Source organism: Nannospalax galili, unplaced genomic scaffold (assembly GCF_000622305.1).
Source record: "Nannospalax galili isolate Female #2095 unplaced genomic scaffold, S.galili_v1.0 scaffold948, whole genome shotgun sequence".
Classification (NCBI taxonomy): Eukaryota; Metazoa; Chordata; class Mammalia; order Rodentia; family Spalacidae; genus Nannospalax; species Nannospalax galili.
Genome location: NW_008358192.1, coordinates 267399 through 287859, shown reverse-complemented (window position 1 = coordinate 287859; position 20461 = coordinate 267399). Strand labels below are relative to the sequence as shown.

General features: G+C 57.2%; 1 protein-coding gene across 2 annotated transcripts in view; it reads right to left on the bottom strand.

The window, feature by feature from the left end:
* The window catches only part of Tnxb (tenascin XB), a 71233-nt gene that overhangs the window by 33503 nt on the left and 17269 nt on the right, over nucleotides 1-20461 (bottom strand). Inside the window, exons 2-12 of one of the 2 annotated variants that reach the window (XM_017795184.2) lie at nucleotides 19209-19619; nucleotides 16964-18709; nucleotides 16427-16542; nucleotides 12077-12233; nucleotides 11651-11914; nucleotides 8313-8687; nucleotides 7185-7478; nucleotides 5276-5566; nucleotides 4636-4938; nucleotides 2965-3297; nucleotides 2246-2569 (exon numbers count right to left, since the gene is read on the bottom strand). In XM_017795184.2, the coding sequence (XP_017650673.1) occupies nucleotides 2246-2569; nucleotides 2965-3297; nucleotides 4636-4938; nucleotides 5276-5566; nucleotides 7185-7478; nucleotides 8313-8687; nucleotides 11651-11914; nucleotides 12077-12233; nucleotides 16427-16542; nucleotides 16964-18709; nucleotides 19209-19608 (4603 nt within the window). In that variant the 5' untranslated portion in view covers nucleotides 19609-19619. The remainder of the gene's footprint in view (nucleotides 1-2245; nucleotides 2570-2964; nucleotides 3298-4635; nucleotides 4939-5275; nucleotides 5567-7184; nucleotides 7479-8312; nucleotides 8688-11650; nucleotides 11915-12076; nucleotides 12234-16426; nucleotides 16543-16963; nucleotides 18710-19208; nucleotides 19620-20461) is intronic. The other variant, XM_029557871.1, reaches the window with a different exon arrangement.

The following is a 20461-nucleotide window of genomic DNA, read 5'->3' as shown; positions in this document are numbered from 1 at the left end:
GAGACAGGGTCTCCCTGTAGCCCCAGCTGGCCTGGAACTCATTATGTAGACCAGGCTGGCCTGGAACTCTGAGATCTGCCTGCCTCTGCCTCCCAAGTGCTGGGACTAAAAGCACCACCAAGCCCGGCAAAAGTCAGGTTCATACAAAGGCCTCTCATGTCCCCTGCGGCCCCCCGCCCCACTCCAAACCATGCTTCACTGCCTGCTGTTTCGGCACTGGAGGGTGAGGATCACCACTTGCCAGTCTCCCCCTCCGCAGGGGAAGGTGGCTGCGTTCTCGAGCCTGCTCCAGATCTTTCCGCAGGCACTCACTGTGTCCTGAGTCAGGCCCTTACCCTCTCACTACTGGGCTGTGCCTTCCTCCACAGCTCTTACCCCATCACACATGGCACCAGCTAGGTTATTCCAGCAACTTGTTCCCTGCCCACTCTGTTAGAGTGTGACGCAGAGTTTGGGATCTTCCACTGGGTCGCACTGTCTGGTACACGGTGCACCCACAGAATGCTTGTTAAATACGTGAGTGTCCTGCTGGTTCCTGCTGTCAGCAGAGTCTGTTGGTGACTGCAGAAGGAGGTCCCAAGAAGCAGAATGGTAGAGTGGGCAGATGGGAGCTTATTTCTCTGATTTCCAGAGAAGGCAAGGCTAGACCAAGACAGGTGAAGCCTGCCCCAGATGGCGATGCTGACCAACAGGAGGCTGGGTGGGAAGGAGGGATGGAGGCACAGGCAATGAGGTGGGGCAGAAACTGCCCGTGACCACCAAGTCTGACGCTGGTGGTTTGACTTAATGGGAAAAGGTGACACTGTGTCTGCAGAAAACGACAGCCCCCTTGTTGACTGATGACAACATTCCGGCCTCTCAACCAGAAGTCCTTGAGTTTGAAGGGCTGCTAGCTAGCTGAATGAATTCCCTTAGACAAGAGAGCAGCAGGTGCTATGCCAGGCCTTACAATCACCCACTCAGCAGGCTCCAGCCCTCCAGCGCCTGTTGCCCTGGTAATGAACATGGAGGCTTGTTCCTTCCTCACAGGCCACTTCTATTTTATCCAAGACATGTACAATGCATGTTTCAAAATAGCCTCAGAACACAGTTGGTGATCTGGCCACACGTGGGTCTGAGGGAAAGCCAAATGAGCTGAGAACACCCCAACACACTACCTCATTGTAGACAGAGTGGGTGGCACTTGAAAAAGGAGGATGCTGGAGTTTCAGGAAAAGAGAAGGTTTTCAAGATCACAGAAAAGAACAGGGGACCCCAGGAATGGAACTCGAGTTGCTGGACTCTTTCCTCTACTGCATTGCTTCAGTTAAGACCTGACTGACCTGGATCAGGGCTGCACAGAGCTCACTGTGGTTCCCTGGCACAGCGGGACAGATGTTGACAGAATGTTCTAGACCTGGCATGAACTTTCAGCCTGCTACCTCAAGCCCCAAGGAGGGTAACTCAGAAGTATTCCCTTGCCCTGGCCCTGACTGAGGCCAAGAAAGGAAATCAGGCATGGAAGGTTCTGGAAGCTAAGCCAACAAGATCCCTCTAAAGTTGAGCTTTGAAAGTACAGAAGTAAAGTATGGGAAAACGTGTCTGTTTTTCTGCCTTTAAGTTTCTAATCTTTTTCCTGTGACAAAAATTGTTTTTTCAAAGAGGTATGCCTTTGTTTTAGTGATCAAAGGAGACCCTCGTGACCAGGCGGGGAAGGTCAGAAGAAGGTCCTAGTGGTGTCGTTGCCCGCTCAGCCTCCTGGGCACAAGCTAGGCCCATTGTGGAAGCCAAGGCCCTGTAATTGGCCCAAGGGAGGAGGCAGGAGGGCTGTTTCCTGCTGTAGTTGCCCTCGGTGAGCATTAGAAAACCCAGAGCCGTCCTGAGAGGACAATGTCTGATGCATATTCTGGCCCTCAAAGCAGGTGAATCAGCAAAAGGGGACAGGTGGATCCCGCACCTCAACACATGGAGGGTTGGAGTGGTCAGAGCTGCACCCAAAAGCACACTTGCTGTGTGCCAGGCCATTCTTAACGATTTGTCTCTGTCAACTCGTTTAGTCCTCACAACATTCCAAGAGGCAGGAGTTCGCCTCAGTTACAGACAAGGAAACTACAGCACTGGAAAGTGAGAACAGGTGCCAGGCCACAAAGCAGCCTTGCCGTCCCAAGCAGATGGGGGACCATCACTGTGTGGCAGCTGGGCACTCACTGGCCACAGGGACGCTGGACTAGCAGTAAGAATAGAACCACACCCCAGTCACACTCACCGGTCACGCCCACGGTGGACACGGGGCCCACACGCTGCCCCTCGCGGAGCCCATACAGGTTCATCTTGTACTTCCTTCCAGGCTCCAGGTCCCTCACCGTGGCCTCCCTCTCCTGGCCCCCGACACGCACCACCTGGGGCCGCCCATCCCTGTCCTTGTACTGGACAGTGAAGGAGTCAAACTCGCCCTGGGGGACGGTCCAGGAGAGGCTCAGGGAGTCTGGGGAGGATCCTGTCACTGTCAGCTCTCCCAGGAGCGGTTCCTCAGGGGACTCCGGGGCCTCTGTGCTGGGCTCTGTGGGGCTGGGGGTCTCTTCCTCTGTAGCTGAGAAGGGGACACAGAAGGTGAGGCAGGGTCCCAGCAGATGTCCTTGGGGGTTGGGGAGGAGGGAGAAGCCATGGCTACCAAGGGGTCCTGAGGTCAGTTCAGAGAAGACCGCCTTGGGACCTGGTGGCCCTGCTCAGCTGACAGATAACAAACATATTCACACTTAGATCAGTTGAGGGGACCTGGACAGCTACCAGCAAAGCAAAGGCCTCTATGGACCCTGGCTGGGGAGACAGGGCAGCCCTAGGGAAAGGCGTACAGACTACAGGTTCAGTCAAAGCAGGCTTGGGGTACTGATGAATCCCTAACCACCAATCCCCACTTGCTAGTCACCAGAGGCCTGGAAGGTCACTCCCAGTGGGTCCTACCCTGGGCTCCTACAGTTTACTCACCTGTCACCCCAATGGCAGACACGGGGCCCACGCGCTGGCCACTGTGGATACCATACAGGTTCATCTTGTACTTGTGGTCTGGCTCCAGGCCTGGGATGGTGACCTGGTCCTCGTGTCCTGGCACCCGCACCACCTTTGGATGCCCATCTCCATTTCTGTACTGGACCACGAAGTGGTCAAATTGTCCCTCAGGGATCGTCCAGGACAGGCTCAGGGAATCAGGAGTGGAATCTGTCACAGTCAGCTCCCCCAGGCGAGGCTTCTCAGGGGGCTCTGGGGCCTCTGTGCTAGATTCTGTGGGTCTGGGGGTCTCGTTCACAATGTCCAGTGGGGCTGAAAGAAGAGACAGGGGATACAGTTATTCATGGTGTCTGGCCTGGCTAGTCAACAGGGACACCAAAGCCTCACCATCCAGTCACTGATAGGTCAGGAACATGCTCCTGCTAGGTCCTGTGGGTCCTGCCCACCCACAACAGTCTCTAAGGAAAGCATTGCTGAGGTGGGGCTCCTGTCTAGAGCGGAAGAAAGGTGAGTTCAGGTGGGGCTGGGAGAGCCCTGCTTCTTCCTGGCCAGCTCTGGACTTACAATTCCATTGGCCCCTAACTGCTCAGCAGGGTTACATGAGATTGAGGGACAGGGCATAGGGAAGCCAGCCCTACAGGAGGAACGGGGGCCGGGGGGTGGTGAGGAGGAGGGACAAGAGGAGAGCTGTGGGCAGGGAGGAGGGAGCAAAGGAGGTTACTGACCACGCTGGCCTCAATCTCACAGAGATCTGCCTGCCTCTCTCTCTCAAGTGCTGGGGTTAAAAGCATGCGCCACCATGCCCGGCTCAGTTAATCTTTTATTTTATTTTTATTCTTTTTAGACGAGGTGTCACTATGTGGCCCAGGCTGCCCTGGAACTCACAATCCTGCCTTGGCCTCCAGAGCGCTGAGATTTACAGGCATGCTCCACCACACCTGGCTTGAAGTCAGATATCCTAAACAGCTTGGTGTAGTGTCCTAATCATGATCCTCACTTGACAGAGGGGAGCTGGGCACAGTGAGGTTGAGTGACTGGCACAAGGTCCCATAGGCACCTTGTTGGGAAGCCAACAGTAAGAGCCAGGTAGTTGTTTCCAGAGTGTGCTCCCCAGCAGTATGCTCCCAGCGAGGGCATGGCCCCGGATGGGAGGGTCTGGGGACACAGAGGAACAGGCTAGGACTCAGGGCCTGGCAGGGAGTCAGGAGTGGAGACTAAGAGGTGTGCTTTCTGACTGGGAAGAGCACTGGTACGCTGGTTCCCTGGATCTGCCACCCCTGACCAGAGTGGCCATGTGGTGAGGGTGCAGGCGTGGTGACAGAAGCCCAGCAGTGGCAGCCAGGGCCTGAATAGGGTCTGGAAGGAGCACATTATCAACTAGAATGAGGACATCGTGGCTGAACGGAGGACTCTGTGGAGGACAGTGGGGTAGAAGAGAGGCACAGCTGCTTGGAATGGGGAAGTGGGGTCTGTTCTGCGGAGCTGGAGCTGGATGAGGAGTCCTGGGATGTGGGGACAAGAGCGCCGCAGGGAAGGAGCAAGGCCCAGGCCTGAGCAACCATGGGAAAGAGAAGGTGGTGCTGGGCCAAGTCCTGCTCCAGGTCTGGGGCCAGTAGGGGAGGGAGACAGAGGTGTGTGGCTCTGACTCACCCGTCTTGGCCACCAAAGACACGGGCCCCACACGCTGCCTGCCACGCAGCCCATAGAGGTTCATCTTATACTTCCGGTTGGACTCCAGGCCAGGGATGGTGACCTCATTCTCCTCCCCCGTGATGGGCACCGCCTGAGGCTGCCCCTGTGCATCCTTGTACTGGACCACAAAGGAGTCGAAGGGGCCCTTGGCCACAGTCCAGGACAGGCGCAGAGAGTCTGGGGTCACGCCAGTCACCGTCAGCTCCCCCAGGAGGGGCCGCTCAGGGGACTTGGGGTGAGGTGGTTCTTTCCTCTCTGGGGCTGTAAACAAGAAGAGTGAGCCAGGTGCAGAATGGGCAGCTGGGATGGGCTTTAGGTTTGGACCTGGGGTGGGGGTGGGGTCACTCTATGAGTGAGTGCTGAAACCCTGGGAATTCTGATGTAGCCAGAGTATGACACACCTTCTGGGCCTTGGGGAGCATGCTGAATGGGATGGAAGGGGCCCAGTGTGGGGGAAGCTGGCTGCCCCTCAGTCCGGGAGTGGGGCCAGGATGCTGGAATCAGCCATCTTGCCAGGAGGCCCAGCTGGTTCCTGGCTGAGAGTAAGCGTATAGAAAGTGGGAAGAGGTCACAGGGGGCATAGGTGGCAGCCACTCACCAGTAGTGCCGTCAGCCACGAGGGGGCCGTACCGCTTCTTGTTGGCAATTCCAAACAGAGTGAATCTGTACTTGTGATTGGGGTCTAGGGGGGAGACCACCACTGAGCGCTCGGGCCCCTCCACTGGTACCACAATGGGCCGTCCTTCCTTGTCTCTATATTGAACCATGAAGGAGTCAAACTGGCCCTCAGGGACCGTCCAGAAGACATGCAGTGAGTCTGGGGTAGGGTCTGTCACCCACAGTTCTCCCAGGCGAGGTGGGGTTCCTGGGCTGAGTTCGCTCTGAGGCACTAGGAAGAGGTGGTGGAGAGAAGGGAAGGGTCATAGGAGAAAGGATGTCTTGTGAGGCACAGCCTGCTCACTGTAACTGTATGGAGATTTGTGACAGAGGGAATCCAGGCCAAAAGCCAGCCAGCGCTCTGCCCTGCTGGGTGTTAAGGAGGAGCTTTGCCACTTACAGGAAAGGGTGGCATCTTCTAAGTGGCCTAAAGCACTGTAGGACCTCACTGACTGTTCACAACCAAGGGGCAAGAGGCTCAGAAAGGAGAGGAGGAGCCTAGCCAGCCCTTTCCCTTTCCGTACAGCCAGGGAAATGGCCCCAAGGCACCCTCCATACATCCAGTCTATTGTCTAGCTAGTTTCTCCTCTGAGAGAGAGCAGGATCTTGAGGTGTGCTGGTGTGGGAAAACCTCCAACTTTGGGTCCTCTTCCTTAGGACACTCACTCCCTTGAGGCTCCCCACCATGGCCTGGGCCCCTCCCTCGCTGCCATTTTTCTGTCCCCAACCTGACCGACTTTCTGTGTATATTTCCATCTGTCTTCTTTTCTCTTTGTTCCCAGAAGATTCCAGAAGGCTGTCTGAACCTCCATCACCCCAACCCAGCTCTGTTCTCCACCAGGCAGCGCTCATAGGCCAGCAGTGACCTGGCCTTTGCTGAGTCCTGTGGACACTCGAGAGCCCTTGACTCACTCCTCTGCCCTCTGACTAGACCCGCCACACCCTCCTCTGCAGCATCCTGGACACTAACTACCCTGGTGCTCCTCTACCTCTGCTCCTGCTAGGTGGTGGCCATCCCTGATATCTGGGACCTCCCCCCTGCTCCCCCACATCCTCTCCAGGCCTTCTCTCTGCTCTCCACAGCTATGGGATTGCAGGATAGCCCTGAGGCCCCACCAGGCAACTTCTCTCTGTACCACTCAGGGCTGCTGTAAAGTGTGCCTGCCACTGTTCAGGAGCCCCCTGAGCTCACCTGACTTCAGAAACACTCAGAAGGTGTCTGTCTGAGTCCCACCCTACATGGCTCCCCACCTGCTGTTCCTGCCTGGGGAACAAAATTGGCCCATCCAGAGACCTGGGACTTGCCTAGGCCTCCTGGCTGTCCTTCAGCCCTATGTCCTGTCCCAGCACCACCATCCCAGCCAGGCTGCCATCAGCCATCGGGTCTCACCAACTCTCAACTCACTTGTCTAACATGTCCCTGTAGCAGGCACTGTATTTGTCAGTAACTAATCATGCCACGCTTGTACTCAAAGCCTCTCAGGTCCCTTAGGGTTCCTCAAGTGAGGGCCAAGCCACCCTACACAGCACACAGAGCCCCAGGACCAAGGCCTTCAGTTCCCCATGCTCTCCAGCCACAGGAAAGAGTGACATGGATTATCCTGGAGGCCACCACTTCTGCCTGTGCCTCCTAGGCATCGCACCCCCCATCTCCCTCCCAGCCCGTCTGCCTGCACCTCCTTCCTCAGCCCTCCTCTGTTGCCCAACACTGCTTTCTCTTCAGCAGAGACTCAGCACAGCTGTCCTGGATCATAGACAACCTTCCTGGACCCCAAAAGCTCTGAGATGACCTCCTTCAGGACGGTACAGAGGGTAGTGATGGGGAGGGGCGTCTGCTGTCTGTCACTCACCGATCTTGGCTTCAGCCACCAAAGGGCCATGCCTCTTCTTGCCGACAAGCCCATACAGGACAAATTTATACTTGCGTCCCGGTTCCAGGGATGTGATGGGTGCTGTGCGCTGGGGCCCCTCCACAGGCATCACCTGGGGTCCATCTTTGTCCTTGTACTGGATCATGAAGGAGTCAAATTCCCCCTCGGGGACAGTCCAGTGCAGAAGCAGGGAGTCAGAGGTCAGGCCTGTCACTGTCAGCTCACCTAGGCGAGGCGGGACTGACGGCTTCCCAGGCTGATTCTCAGTCCTGTCTGGGGTTTGGGAGACAAAGCAAAGCATGTTGGACCAACCGTTAGCTTTCTCCCTAGCTCCTACCCTCTCCTCTGTCACTCCACCTAGACACCTCCATTCCCTGCCCCTCAGCCCTCCCAGGAAGAGGGCATTTCCTCTGCCTTTCTGTTGCCACCTCCCCACTGCTGCTTCAGAGCAGTCCGCAGGCTTCTCGGCCTCCAGCCACTCTTGCCCCTGCCATCCTCTCCCAGTGGACATCTTCTTCTAGAATTGGACCAAGAGTCAGCTACCCTCATTCCACAAAGTGGACCAAGAAGGGAATGAGAATCAGAAACCCCAGAACCTGTTCTGCTTCTACAAATGTCACCCATCTCCAGTGTCTGGATGGCAATAGAGCCCACACACAACCGAAGGAGACTCCATCCCCAGCAAAATCTGGCTGATGGGCTCACAGGCGCCAGATCCCCAGGGTGGCGGTACTGGGGGTTGAGGGCCAGTGTTGGAGCCAGAGGCCTTTCCAAGTCCACCTTGGGTTCTACAGCCCAGGGAAGAGCAGAGGGGCATCCAGGAAGTGGGGCAGGCAGACAGACATACAGCAGGGCTACAGCCACCCTCTCATAGTTCCTAGCCCAACCTCAACTTCCTCTAATGGCGTTATCATCATTATGACATCCCTCCTCCATCTGCCTTCCTTCTGAACCCACAAATCTTTCTCTCCTCTATTTCTTCCTATCCTCCAGTCAGGTCTGCCTCTCACTGGCCTCTTAAATTTGGTCCCACCTCTGGTGTCCTGAGATGGCCCCAGCTCCTCCCCCTGTCTCAGGACAGTGGTCTGAGCACAGTCCAGTATATACCCATAATGCCTTGGTAGGTGATGGGAAAAGAGGGCTTGCCCCCAGGGGTGATCCCATGGAGGAACAGTGTGTAGGGGGCTCCGGGAGGGGGCGGGGGCACCAGAGCTTGTCGGACATCTCCCGGCAGCAGTTCCTCATGCGTCTGCGGCCCCTTGGCCACCAGCAGGCGCAGCTGGAAGTGGGCAAAGGTGTCGGGCTGGGCAGTCCAGGCCACTTGGAGGCGCCCTGTCTTGTCTCTGCCCAGCACCTTCAACTCTCCCAGCTCCTGCGGGTGGTGCTCCAGGATCAGGATAGGGGCCTGGGCCCCTTGGGTCGTGGAGGGGCCTGAGGGAGGAGGCTCATCAGTAGCCTCCAAGAGGCCAGAGGGTAAGGACCCTGGGAAGAGGCGGAGCAGAGCGAGAGAAACAGGAGAGGGAGTATGAGAGCAGGAAAGGACCTCCAGCCCCGGTGCCCTCCAGCCTCTCCACTAGAGAGCTTCCCGCTCTTTCTGCTGCGGCCCTAGAATCTCCTCCCATGCCTGGCCTAGTCCTCCAGATCCCCTCATCCAGCCCAATACAGAGCAGTCAGGCCTGGCTTAGGGCAGGCAATGACACAGTCTGTCATCCCTTCCTGCTTGAGGCTTCCATGACCTCATGCCCCCTCCCAAATTTCATGTTCCTCCCCACTCCTGACCCTCCACCGCCCCCCACTGGTGGTGCTCTGCCTTCCATTAGTGCTGCAGTGAGAAGCCTGGAAGAAAGGGATGGTGGTGTTAGGGAGGAAGAGGGCGGTTGACAGTAGGAGAGACTCAAGAGAGGCTGTGGGGGTGGACGTCCAGCTCCGGTGGCATCTGGGCCCTATGGAGGAAGAAGAGGTCCACTCCCACCCTGCAGTCACAAAGCACCCTGCCCCCAGGGCTGGGCATCCGTCCTGTAGGAGAGACCAGCTGGAGGGGAGCCCAGTGTGGAAAAGCAGTTCAGGAAGCAGTGGTTTCACTCCCCACATCCACTTGCCGCCTGATGGCTTAAGGTCACCCTCGAGCAGTTCTGATGTGTCGCTTCAAGGTCAAAGCTAAATTGTGGGAAATAACCACAGACCACAGGTCTCAGCTGCCCTCACCACAGTGAGTCAGACTGGGAATCCCTGGTTTCAATCCCACCCCTGAAACTGCTGGGTGGATCTCTGCAGACGCCACAGGGAGGCCACCTGGGTGCCTTGTACTGCCTGCATCAGGGGTGTCCAACTGCAGGTCTGTGTGGCCTAGGATAGGTATTGGCAGTCCTGCACAAAGCTGTAGACTTGCCGAAAACATGGTGTGTGTGTGTGTGTGTGTGTGTGTGTGTGTGTGTGTGTGTGCGCGCGCGCGCGCGCGCATGTGTATTTTGCAACTGGATTGCAAGGTTTTTGAATGTGCTCTTTGCAGATAAAGTCATGTCACAATGGCAAATGGCTGTAACAGCCATTGTCAAAGAGTCTCCAGACCCCAGGTGGGCACCAGAGGGCTCCAAAGACCAGGTCTGCTTGGCTTTGAGTGGCCACAGGAGGATGTCAGGACCCTGGGATAGGGTAGCTGTCAGCGACACTGGAGGGGGTGCTTTGTGAGGAAGTCTCCTGCAGCCTGGGCCAGGAAGGGTCTGAAGGGTGGTGGTGAGGGGTGGAGGTCTAAGCAGCCAGGCAGTGAGGGGCACAGCTCGGGGCTGCAACCTCCAAGGCAGGTGATGCTGGACAGGGGTTGGGTGGTCCCAGGCCCCAGCCCACACTACCTGTGGTGGTGATGAAGGCGTAGGACTTGGAAGTCTGCCCTGCCCTCACCCCGTGGACCTCCACGTGGTAAGTGGTGCCAGGCCTGAGGTTGGGCAAGCGGACGGTGCGCTCTGTGCCATCCACGGTCAGCTCCCCGATGGGACCCTCGGCGGGTGGCAGTGGCCGCCAGCGCAGCACTACACGCTCGAATTGGCCCCGGAGCCCATCGAGGGACAGAAGCAGCGCGCCGTCGGCTGCACTTCCCAGCACCTCTGGCTTTGGGTGTCGGGACGCGGTCACCGGGTTTGCGCCGCCGGCGGGCATTGGGCCTACGTCGCCCTGGTCCGAGTCCCGCTTCCTGGTGCCCGGGGCTGGACTGGCGGTAGGGTGGGGGCGACGCGGCTTGGGTGCCGGGGGCCCCGCGGTCCGATGGCGCCGCAGGAACTCATGGATGTGGCGCGCCACCGATGCGTAGGTCTGGTTGGCCCGCAGCGGGTAGCCGTGAGCTCGCAGGTAGCGCTCCAGGTCCTGCACAGTGCCGCGGAAGCGACCCAGCTCCGCGGTCAGGTTGCCCCACGGCCGTCGGGGAGGCTGGGGCAGGCTGGGCCGGGGCCGCCACTCCTCCACCTCTGGGGGCCGCGAGGGCCGGGAGGGCCTTGGAGGCCGGGGACGGGGGCTGGGGGGTGGGACTTGGGGGCGCACCTCCGAGTAACTGTAGTGGCCTGGTGCTGCCGAGTGAGAAAGGGGGGAGGGGGGAGCAGGTCAGTGTCAACTCCCCCACCCTGTGCTCCTTCCACCGTGGCTCCCCCACCCCCCACCTGAGCCGAGGCCTCTTCCCTGAGCCCCAGCCCCACCTAGAAAAAGAACCAGGGCAGTAAGTCAGTGTCCCAGGAGCCCCACCCGGACCCTTGCCCTCCAGGCCCAGCTACTGTTGGTGCCCTAGAAAGAAGAGAAGTCAGCAGGCCCAGCTGTGAATTGGAGAGAACAGAAGAAAATGTGCGCTACCGGTAAGAGGGCATCCTCCTGTCACAGGAAAAGGAAAGAAAGATCAGGGCATCTGTTAAGAAACCTTGAGGGCGGGTGGAAGATTACTGCCGAGAGACCCAGCCCCAGGTAGTCCCAGCCCTAACAGAAGCAGGGTGTTGATCTTTGATCAGCCTAGTTCAGGTCCTCCATAAGATCAGACTGACCACTATCTCTGTACTTGAATTATAAGAACCACCTGCTCAGCCTGGCCTGGTGGCCCTCTCCTTCAATCCCAGCATCTGGGAAGCAGAGGCCGGTAGGATCTCTGGATCGAGGCCAGCCCGGTTTCTATGGTGAGTTCCAGGCCAGTTGCTGCTCTGGGAGGATCAGCTGGCTTCTGTTTGCTGCTTTTCTTTCCTTGGACCAGCTCTTGACACAGTCTAACCTGCAGGTTTCCTACAGGGCTCCAGGCATCTGAGGGCTGGGTCTCCCCACTACCCTTAGAACAGATGGGCTGCAGCAGGTGTGCTGGGACGGCCGCTTGCCCTTCCAACATGTTCAGTGGAACCTGTGACCCTTCAGCCTGAGCCTGAGGAGAAGGCTCCTAGCCTTGGCAAGTGTGCCCTTCCCTAACTCCTAGATGGCCATACCTGTGTTGGCTCTGACAGATGCAGGGTAGCTGACTGCACGGCCCCTCTCTGCTGTGACGGTCACCACGTATTCCACACCTGGCATCAGGTCAGTCAGCTGAGTCCTGTCTGCTTCAGGGGGAACTTCCAGCCGTACCCTTTGGTTACCAGCACTGACGTAGGACACCACAAATCGGTCCACCTCAGCCTGGGGGCGCAGCCAGCTGAGATCCAGTGTGGTGGGAGTCACACCCACCACTCGGAGGTCCTGGGGACCATCGATCACTAGCAGGGTTAGAGAGAGGAGGTCTCAGGAGCCAGTCAGCTTTGCTCTGCAGGCCCAGCTGCATGCAGATTCCCATGCAGGCCCACCCCATGCAGATTCCCAGTGACCATGTCAAACCCAAGTCTCTACCCAGGCCTTTGCTCCCACGCCCCAGCTCTCACTAGTGGTGATGGTCTTAGAGGTAGGAGGACCCCAGCCAGTCCCTCGAAGAGCACGGACAGTGACTTGGTAGTCCTGACCGGGGGCCAGTCCTCTCTGGTCATAGACTGAGGCAGAGCTGGGCACCCGTGCTGTGAATGGTGGGCTTGTCCCCTCGGTCTGCAAGAGAGTACCAGGATGATCAGGCTGGCACTGTCACCCTCACCGCTCAATCCTCCAGTCTCTGAACAGTTCCCAACAGCTGGGAAGCATGGACAGGAACAGCAGAGACGCCTAGAGCCTCACTCTGGCCAGTGCCTCTCCTCTGCAACTCATACCTATGAACTCACTTAACCATCTTGTAAAAGGGTCTGTCTGTCATGTTCTACAGACGAGGAAACTGAGGCACAGAGAGGACCACATCTTGCAAAGGTGCACACCAAGAACACAGCAGCAAAGACAGGCCAGGCGTAGTGGCATGCACCTTTAATCCCAGCACCTGGGAGGCAGAGGCAGGCAGAGCTCTGTGAGTTCAAGGCCAGCCTGGTCTACACAGAGAGTTCCAGGACAACTGGAGCTACAGGGAGACCCTATCTCAAAAAAGACCACAGAGACTTGAGCTCAGGCAGTTGTGGCCCCCTCTCATGGGGGATCCCTATTCATCTGCCAAAAATCCCACCTGAGCCAGCCCAGGACTCCCTCCACTTTTCCCCTGCCAACCCTGGCTACCTGAGCACCAGCGGCTTCCCCTAACCACATGTCCTTTCAGAACAAATGAGCTAGACCAGCAGGCCTCCCTTCCTCCTCTCAGTGTCTACTCAGAGGGCCCGTGGGCAAGGGCCCTCTTGTGTGTGCCTTGGCTGTCCTTTTAGAACTCTTGTCTCTTCCGAGGGCTAGTAGACCTCTTAAAGCAAGGTCTGCCTGCTCAGAGTTCCACCAGCACATTTTCTGATTGCTGAGTCTATACACGGCATCACACTGGGCACTGGAGACACCAAAATACAAGGCCTTGTATTTTTATCCCTGCCTTCAGGTTGGGTCTAACCTAGCTAAACATAGGCACTGCCCCCGAATCCCTATGTGTGATAAATACTCAGGAGAAAAAAGCCCTTCTCCAGATGTGTGTTTAAGGTTGTAGATTATATATGGTGGCCCTGCAGACGCCAAGTAGGGTCTCCTAGAGTGCCAGCTGCTTCAGAGGTGAGAAGGCTGCACATCTGTGAGCACTCTAACAGCCCTGTATTTTGCAGGGCTGCCCAGCTAGGACAGCCGCTAAGGACGGTCTGTTCTACTTAGCTATGTTGGCCGTGGTGGGGACACCTCTATTCAGCCAAGTGGGATTGGAAATTTCAAAAGGTCCTAAACCAAGAAAGCATAGTAAATACCTAAGTACAAAACCAGATGAGAAGTTACGTGAAGAGTTCTGGGTGAGGATCAGATAAAGCTGTGTCACTGTTTTCTGGGTGGAAGGCTTTTCCTGGCCACACACAACCCTGCCCTACTCCTATGTGCCCAGCTCTGAGAGGCCTTGGGGTGGCTTTCATCTGGTACTGTGAAGTCCTCATACGTCACAGAACCTGCCTGTACTCTGTCTCCATCTCTGTCTCCCCCACTCCTCTTATTCCACACACTCCTTGGGTGCGCTCGGATACCTGGTTCTTTCATCAACACAAGCCCATCCGAATTCTCCTCACTTTGGATCAACCTATATATCCTGGTCCCTCCAGTGATGCACTTGGCAGAAATCCCCTAGAAGTCCCAAGTCAGCCTCAACCCATGTTGCCCAGCCCCATCTTGCTGGTCTGAGGCAGGTTTTCTAGCCAGATGCTGGCAGCTGGCACTGCTCTTCGGTAAAGCTTGGCTCCTTCACCCACTGTCCTTGGCAACTGTTGAACTTTATTCTCAGTATCAGCCTCGTGGTCCCAGGTGGAGAGTCCACCTTGGCTGATCTCTGGAGCTGACTTCACCCTCATCTCCTCTTTCAGACGAGGCAAAAGAAAAGCTATTCTGAGACCACAAGGTCTTGTGTCCCAGCACTCAGCATAGCCTATTTCCAGGCTGCAGAGAAGCCCAGCCAAGGAATGCTAGAACCTCCTTCTGATTTAGGGGCTCACGCCCCTCAGGTCTTTCTCTCACATCTCTTAGAAGAGGGGATGGTCTTAGGGCTTGAGGCCCTAAGCATCATCTAGAAGGCTTGTTCCAGCAGGTTCGTGGCCTCACCCCACAGACCTTCTGAATCAGACCTCGGGGTGGAGGCTCCTTAGTGAGGCAGATGCTGAGGTTCCAGGAACACTCAGCACACTTTGATACCCACCAAGTCTCTGATAATGAGGTGTGAAATAGCAGTGGAGGCTAAGAGAGACCTGTTTCTAGAGGTTCTGAGAGAAGTGTTTTTAGAAAGAAGGAGGAAATGAAGGAGAGACAGCCTATAAGGAAGATGGCAAAGCCAGAGAACAAAGAGGCACCCAGTAGACTCTGTATCAGCTGAAAGGGACAGAGGGTAAAAGGCTCAGGCCCAGGGGCCACCACACAGAACACATAAAGCAGGTCTGAGGGCTGGAGCAGGGGCCGAGTACCATCTAAGAAGATGTCTGGGGGCCAGTTAGCGGGAGTCCGTGCAACCTCACAGAGGGCCGGTAATGTGACAGAGGCCCATGCCTAAAGCAGAGGGAGTGGGCTGACGGTGTGCCAGGCCTGGTGCAGACCAGCTTAGTGCCACCCTACTGATGTGAGTGCAAAGCTCAGGGTTTCCGCTGGAAAGCTGCACCCCTCAGCGACACCCAAGGATGGAGTTGTATGTATTAGAAGGAGCCGACTCTGCCCTGAGGCTCAGTTTATCGCTACTGTTTATTTTAATCCTTCTCTTCCCTGAAGGTTCACAGGAAAATTCCTTCTAAAAGTCCCACCCTGTCCAGATTAGAGATATGTAAATACTATACACACAGAACAGAGTGGGAGAAACACTATAAAATCTTAGCGGAGTGCTTGTTTTAACATCAAGCAGCCAAGAATCGTTTTTCTCTTCTCTAGTTGCCAAATTCTTGTCTTGTGATTAAATTATGTTTATAGTAAAAAAAAAATTAAACAGAATTAAAATAAAAGCTATCTTGGTTGTGCCACAAAACAGGGATTAGTGCCTCTGTTTGGGCCAGAGGGGGGCGGGGGGTAGGGGGACAGGCCTGGTAGGGATCCATCCCAGGGCAACAATGACAGCCAGCACCTTGGAGCTGTTCCTTCTGTTCCCACACCTTCTGGGGCTTAAGGTCCAGGGAGTGTATTTGTCCGGAGTCTTGCCTGGACTGATGGACAGAAGTCTGGCCTGGCTTACCATTTATGGGATAATGTGGGAAGACAGGAGTTGGAAAAGACAGTTAATTGGGAGCTGGCAATCCGTGACCCCAAAGTCCAATCTGTGCAAATGGCGGTCCCTAACAAGAGGTCACAGGCTTTGTCCTTACTGTACTCCCCGAATGTTCTAAGAGCAAGTTAGAGGGAGGCAGAGAAAGAATGCACTGACGACAGGGGCTGGGAAAACAAGTTCACAGACTCAGAATTATTGCATCGGCCTAGACAGCTTGGCCCAAACTAAGCAAGAAAACATTAAACAGAGCCGAAGGCAAAGGCCTATATATAGACTCCACGGAATGTACAGTCGAATGCGCCTTTTCCTTCCCTTCCTTGGCTTCCTTCTTTCTGTCCTTCCTTTTTTTTTTTTTTTTCCTTGCTTATCCAGTTTCTACATTTTCTGTGTTGGGACTACGTGAGTTTTGTAATAAAAAGATACTTAAAACAAATACAGTCAAAAACTGCCAACAATTTGTGTGACTGCAAGTTACTATATGCCAACTCTGAGAAAATGCCAGTGGGTCTGGTTAGCCAGTGGGGCCCTCTTTGTTCTTCACTTTGGGGAGCACATGCAAAAAGCAGGAGGCCTAGGAACGTGATGAATTCTGAGAATAAAGCACTGGAGGAAGGAGGGAGAGACCAGAGGGCGGCTTTGCCTGGGAACAGATGCTAACATCTCCAAACACTTGAGGCCTGCCGTACAGTACACAGGAAAGCGAGTATATCCCAGACACTGGTGTACACAGCCAGGGCAGATTTAGATTCAGCAACAAGAACTAACAGCAATAGCCACAGTGTACTGGGCGGCCTTAGGAGTAGTGAAAGCACCATCGTGTTCAGGGTATCCCAGTTGCCCTGGACCAACTGCCAATGCCTCTGGGCCTGGTTGGGGCAGGGTAAGACTTTGGGCTTTACAGAAACGGTGAGAACCAAGCACTTGGACTCTGCTGATAGAACTTCCTATATGAAGTGAACCCCTGCCCCTGCCCCAGGGCTGCCCATTCAGTCTCCCCCTGGTACTCCCTCACCATGGGGATGAATTGGATTTCATAGGCATCCACAGGACCAGGAGCCCTGGTCCACTCTGTGCGGACTGTCGTCTCTTCCAGGAGGTGCATCCTCATGTTCTCGACGGCTGGCACCTCTGCCCAGGAGAACGGGACAGAGAAATCAGATTAGCCCAAGGTGGTATCCCCATGGCAAACCCCTCACTTGGGGCCACAGAGAAGCCCAACTTCACTCTCAGTGTTCAAAGGCAAGTGGGGAAAAGCTGGTAGAGGCCCAAAGAAGGCCTGGGTCTCCAACTATGTCTTGAAAACAGAAACTCCTTAAAGGCAGTCTGTTCCCCAGAGATCTAAATGCGGGTCTTTCAGGCTGGCAGGCCCTTATGGTCCTGTAGCCCCTGGTGGGCAGGGCCCCTCTGGCTCACTCTTCTTCCACTCTACAGGGAATGCCATGGATTACTTCCTCCAGGACCCTAGGCCTGAGGCTTAGGTGTCACCACCGCCCCTGGTACCAGAATCCTGGTCCCTGCCCCAACACATTGGAGAAGGCTGCGGACTCACCTTCGCCGCAGTCGTCCCCAGCATAGCCATCTTGGCAGACGCATCTGCCCTGGAGACACTCTCCCCTTCCCTGACAGTCCGCAGGGCACGTTTGGATGGCGCAGTCTGGGCCTCGGAAGCCCTCCACGCACACACACTGGCCTCCCCGGCACAGTTCGCGGGGCCCGCAGCCCCCGGGACAGGCGCTGGCAGGAGGCTCCTCCTGCCCACAGTCCTCGCCGCCGTAGCCCGCGTGGCACACGCACACCCCCTGCACACAGCGCCCACGGCCGCGACAGTCGGCGGGGCAGGTGCGGGTGGCGCAGGCGGGGCCGGTATAGCCAGGGTCACACACGCAGCGCCCGTCCTCGCAGCGGCCGCGCCGGTGGCAGTCGGCCGAGCAGGAGCGGGTGGCGCAGTCCTCTCCCGCGTAGCCCTCCCAGCAGGCGCACACACCATCCTGGCACACGCCCCGCTGGCTGCAGTCGCGTGGGCACCGTCGCACGCCGCAGTCCCCGCCCGAGTAGCCCTCGTCGCACACGCAGAGCCCGTCCAGGCACTGGCCGCGGCCTCGACAGCCTCCGGGACAGCTGCGAACGCCGCAGTCCTCGCCGGTGTAGCCCGCGTCGCACACGCACACACCCTCCTGACAGCGGCCGTGCCCACGGCAGTCCCCGGGGCAGCGCCGGCTCCCGCAGTCCTCGCCGGTGAATCCTGGGTTGCACACGCAGCGGCCGTCCACGCAGCGCCCACGGCCGCGACAGTCTCCGGGGCAGGCGCGCGTGCCACAGTCCCGGCCGGTGTATCCGGGCCAGCACACGCAGCGCCCACTTTCGCAGCGTCCCCGGCCGAGGCAGTCCCCGGGGCAGCTGCGCACGCCGCAGTCCTCGCCTGTGTAGCCGGGGTTGCACACGCACACGCCGTCCTCGCAGCGCCCGCGGCCTCTGCAGTCGCGTGGGCAGGCGCGCGCCCCGCAGTCGGGCCCGGTGTACCCCGGCCAGCACACGCAGCGCCCGTCCTCACAGCGGCCCCGTTGGTGGCAGTTCCCGGGGCAGCTGCGCACGCCGCAGTCCTCGCCGGTGTAGCCGGGGTCACAGATGCATTCTCCGTCCTCGCAGCGGCCCCGGCCCTGGCAGCCGCGTGGGCACGTGCGCGTGCTACAGTCCTCACCCGCGTACCCGGGCCAGCACTCGCAGCGGCCGTCCACGCAGCGCCCTCCTTCGCCGCAGTCCCGGGGGCAGCTCTGCACCCCGCAGTCCTCGCCGGTGTAGCCGGGGTTGCACACGCAGCGTCCGTCCACGCAGCGGCCTCTCTGGTTGCAGCCCCGGGGACAGCTGCGCACCCCGCAGTCCTCGCCGGTGTAGCCGGGGTTGCACACGCAGCGCCCGTCCACGCAGCGGCCTCTCTGGTTGCAGTTCCCAGGGCAGGAGCGCTGGCTGCAGTCGGGGCCCGTGAAGCCCGCGCGGCACACGCACACCCCTTGCACGCAGCGCCCGCGGCCTTGGCAGTCCTCCGGGCAGGAGGGCCAGGCACAACTGGGGCCGCTGTAGCCCTGGAAGCACACGCAGCGTCCTCGGACACAGCGACCCTGATCGTTGCAGTCATCTGGACAGGCCCCCGAGGCCGAGGGCGGGGAAGAGGTGGGCGTCTCCGTGTCGGTGGGGTCTGAGCAGGTGGGTCCACCCCAGCCGGGCTCGCAGGAACAGGCGCAGCGGCTCAGGTCAAACACACCGTGGAGGCTGCAGAGGCTGCGCACGTCTGTCTGGCCTGGAGCAGGAGGGAGAGGGGGACTGAGCCCACAAAGGGCTCCCATGGCAAGGTCCCTCCAGCCTCACTTCAGAAGCCCATTGAGGCTCCCAGTCGCTTAATATACATGGCCTCCTGAGTTCTAAACAAGTGTTTGGGTTGACTTTAGCTAAGCTCCCACCCTGCGCTGCACCCACCACCCCTAGGGACAGGAAACCTCACGTTTTTCCCATTCATATTTTTTTCAAACGTTGTGTGTTTGTGTGCCAGCATGCCATGACTTGTGGTGTGTGTGTGTGTGTGTGTGTGTGTGTGTGTGTGTGTGTAGGTGAGAGCACAGTTTATACGAAATGGGTTCTCCATGTGGGTCCCAGGAATTGAACTCAGGTCATCAGACTTGGCAGCAGGTGGCTTATCTGCTGAGCCATCTCTCTGACCCCTCATATCAAGATTCTTTATGTCACCCTAGCCCGTCTCTCACACTAACCCTCCTCTCCCTCCTCTTGTCTTTCGGGCTCACCTGTGCCAGCCTGGGCAGCAGTAGGGCAGCACCCTCCGGAACAGTGCTCCTTCAGACCCTTCACCAGCTCCTCCAGGATCTCCAGCCGGACCTTCAGGGCCTGTACCTCTGAGGCAGGCACGGGGGGTTCGGTGCCCGGGGGACAGCCACAGCCAGCAGAAGGGGGCAGGTTAATGCGATGCGTGAACACCACCTGCTTTTCCCCTCCTTCCACCGTGTGCTCATAAAGCTGAGAGGAGGGTCTCCCTGCTCCTGCCTCTCCTCTGCGGCCTCCTGGCTGGGGAGGGGGCCGTGGGCCTGGGATCGTCACATTGGACCGTGGAGAGAAGGGGCCTGCTCCGGCTGTGCCCAGTAGCACCAGGAAAGCCAGACTAGAGGTTAGAGCATATTGAGCTGGCATGGTTTACGAGGCTGCAGGGAGAGAGCAAGTGTAGAGCAGATTCAGAAAGGACATAAAACCGGTCCACCCTTCCCCAGAGGATGCCAACAGTACTCCCCGCAACGAACCTACCCAACTCACACGCAGGTGAAAAGCCAACCCTAAAGGATGGCCTCTCTGGGAAGAGCTGGTCTCCACTTCACTTTCTGATGACTGCTTACCCCGTCTCCCTATTTAACTGAGTTCCTCTCCCCAGCCCTATCCCACTCTGGCCTTGTTTGTCCCACAGACACACTAGCCTAAGGGCCTTTGTGCTGTGTGTTCCCTGTGTCTTGGATGTGCTCCTAAAAGCTGGCCTCTTCCAGTTGACCTTAACTCAGATCATCCTTATGTTACACCTGGTCAGAGCATCTTGCCCTGTTCCTCTCAATCAAAGCTGCCTGTCTGTGTTCCTCACAGCGTCCAATGTGGCCTGAGTATCTGTGTCTTTTTGTTCATGAGAACAGAAACCTCATCTGTCCTGGCTCTATTGCATCCCTGCACTTAGCACAGGCCTGTGTTGTATAAATGTGCTGTCCAACACATCTGTGCTGGATGAGATTAACAGGAGAGTAGATAGGCCACAGCCTTCCCCAAGCACTAAGACCGCAGCTCCTCAGCACCCTCCCCAGCTCCCACCCCCATCTGCTGCTTCAGGATTTCTTCCCCTCCTTTCTTTCTCTTTTCTTTTTCCCTTTCTTTCTTTCTTTCTTTCTTTCTTTCTTTCTTTCTTTCTTTCTTTCTTTCTTTCTTTCTTTCTTTCTTTTCCTTCCTTCCTTCCTTCCTTCCTTCCTTCCTTCCTTCCTTTCTTTCTTTCTTTCTTTCTAAATGGGTC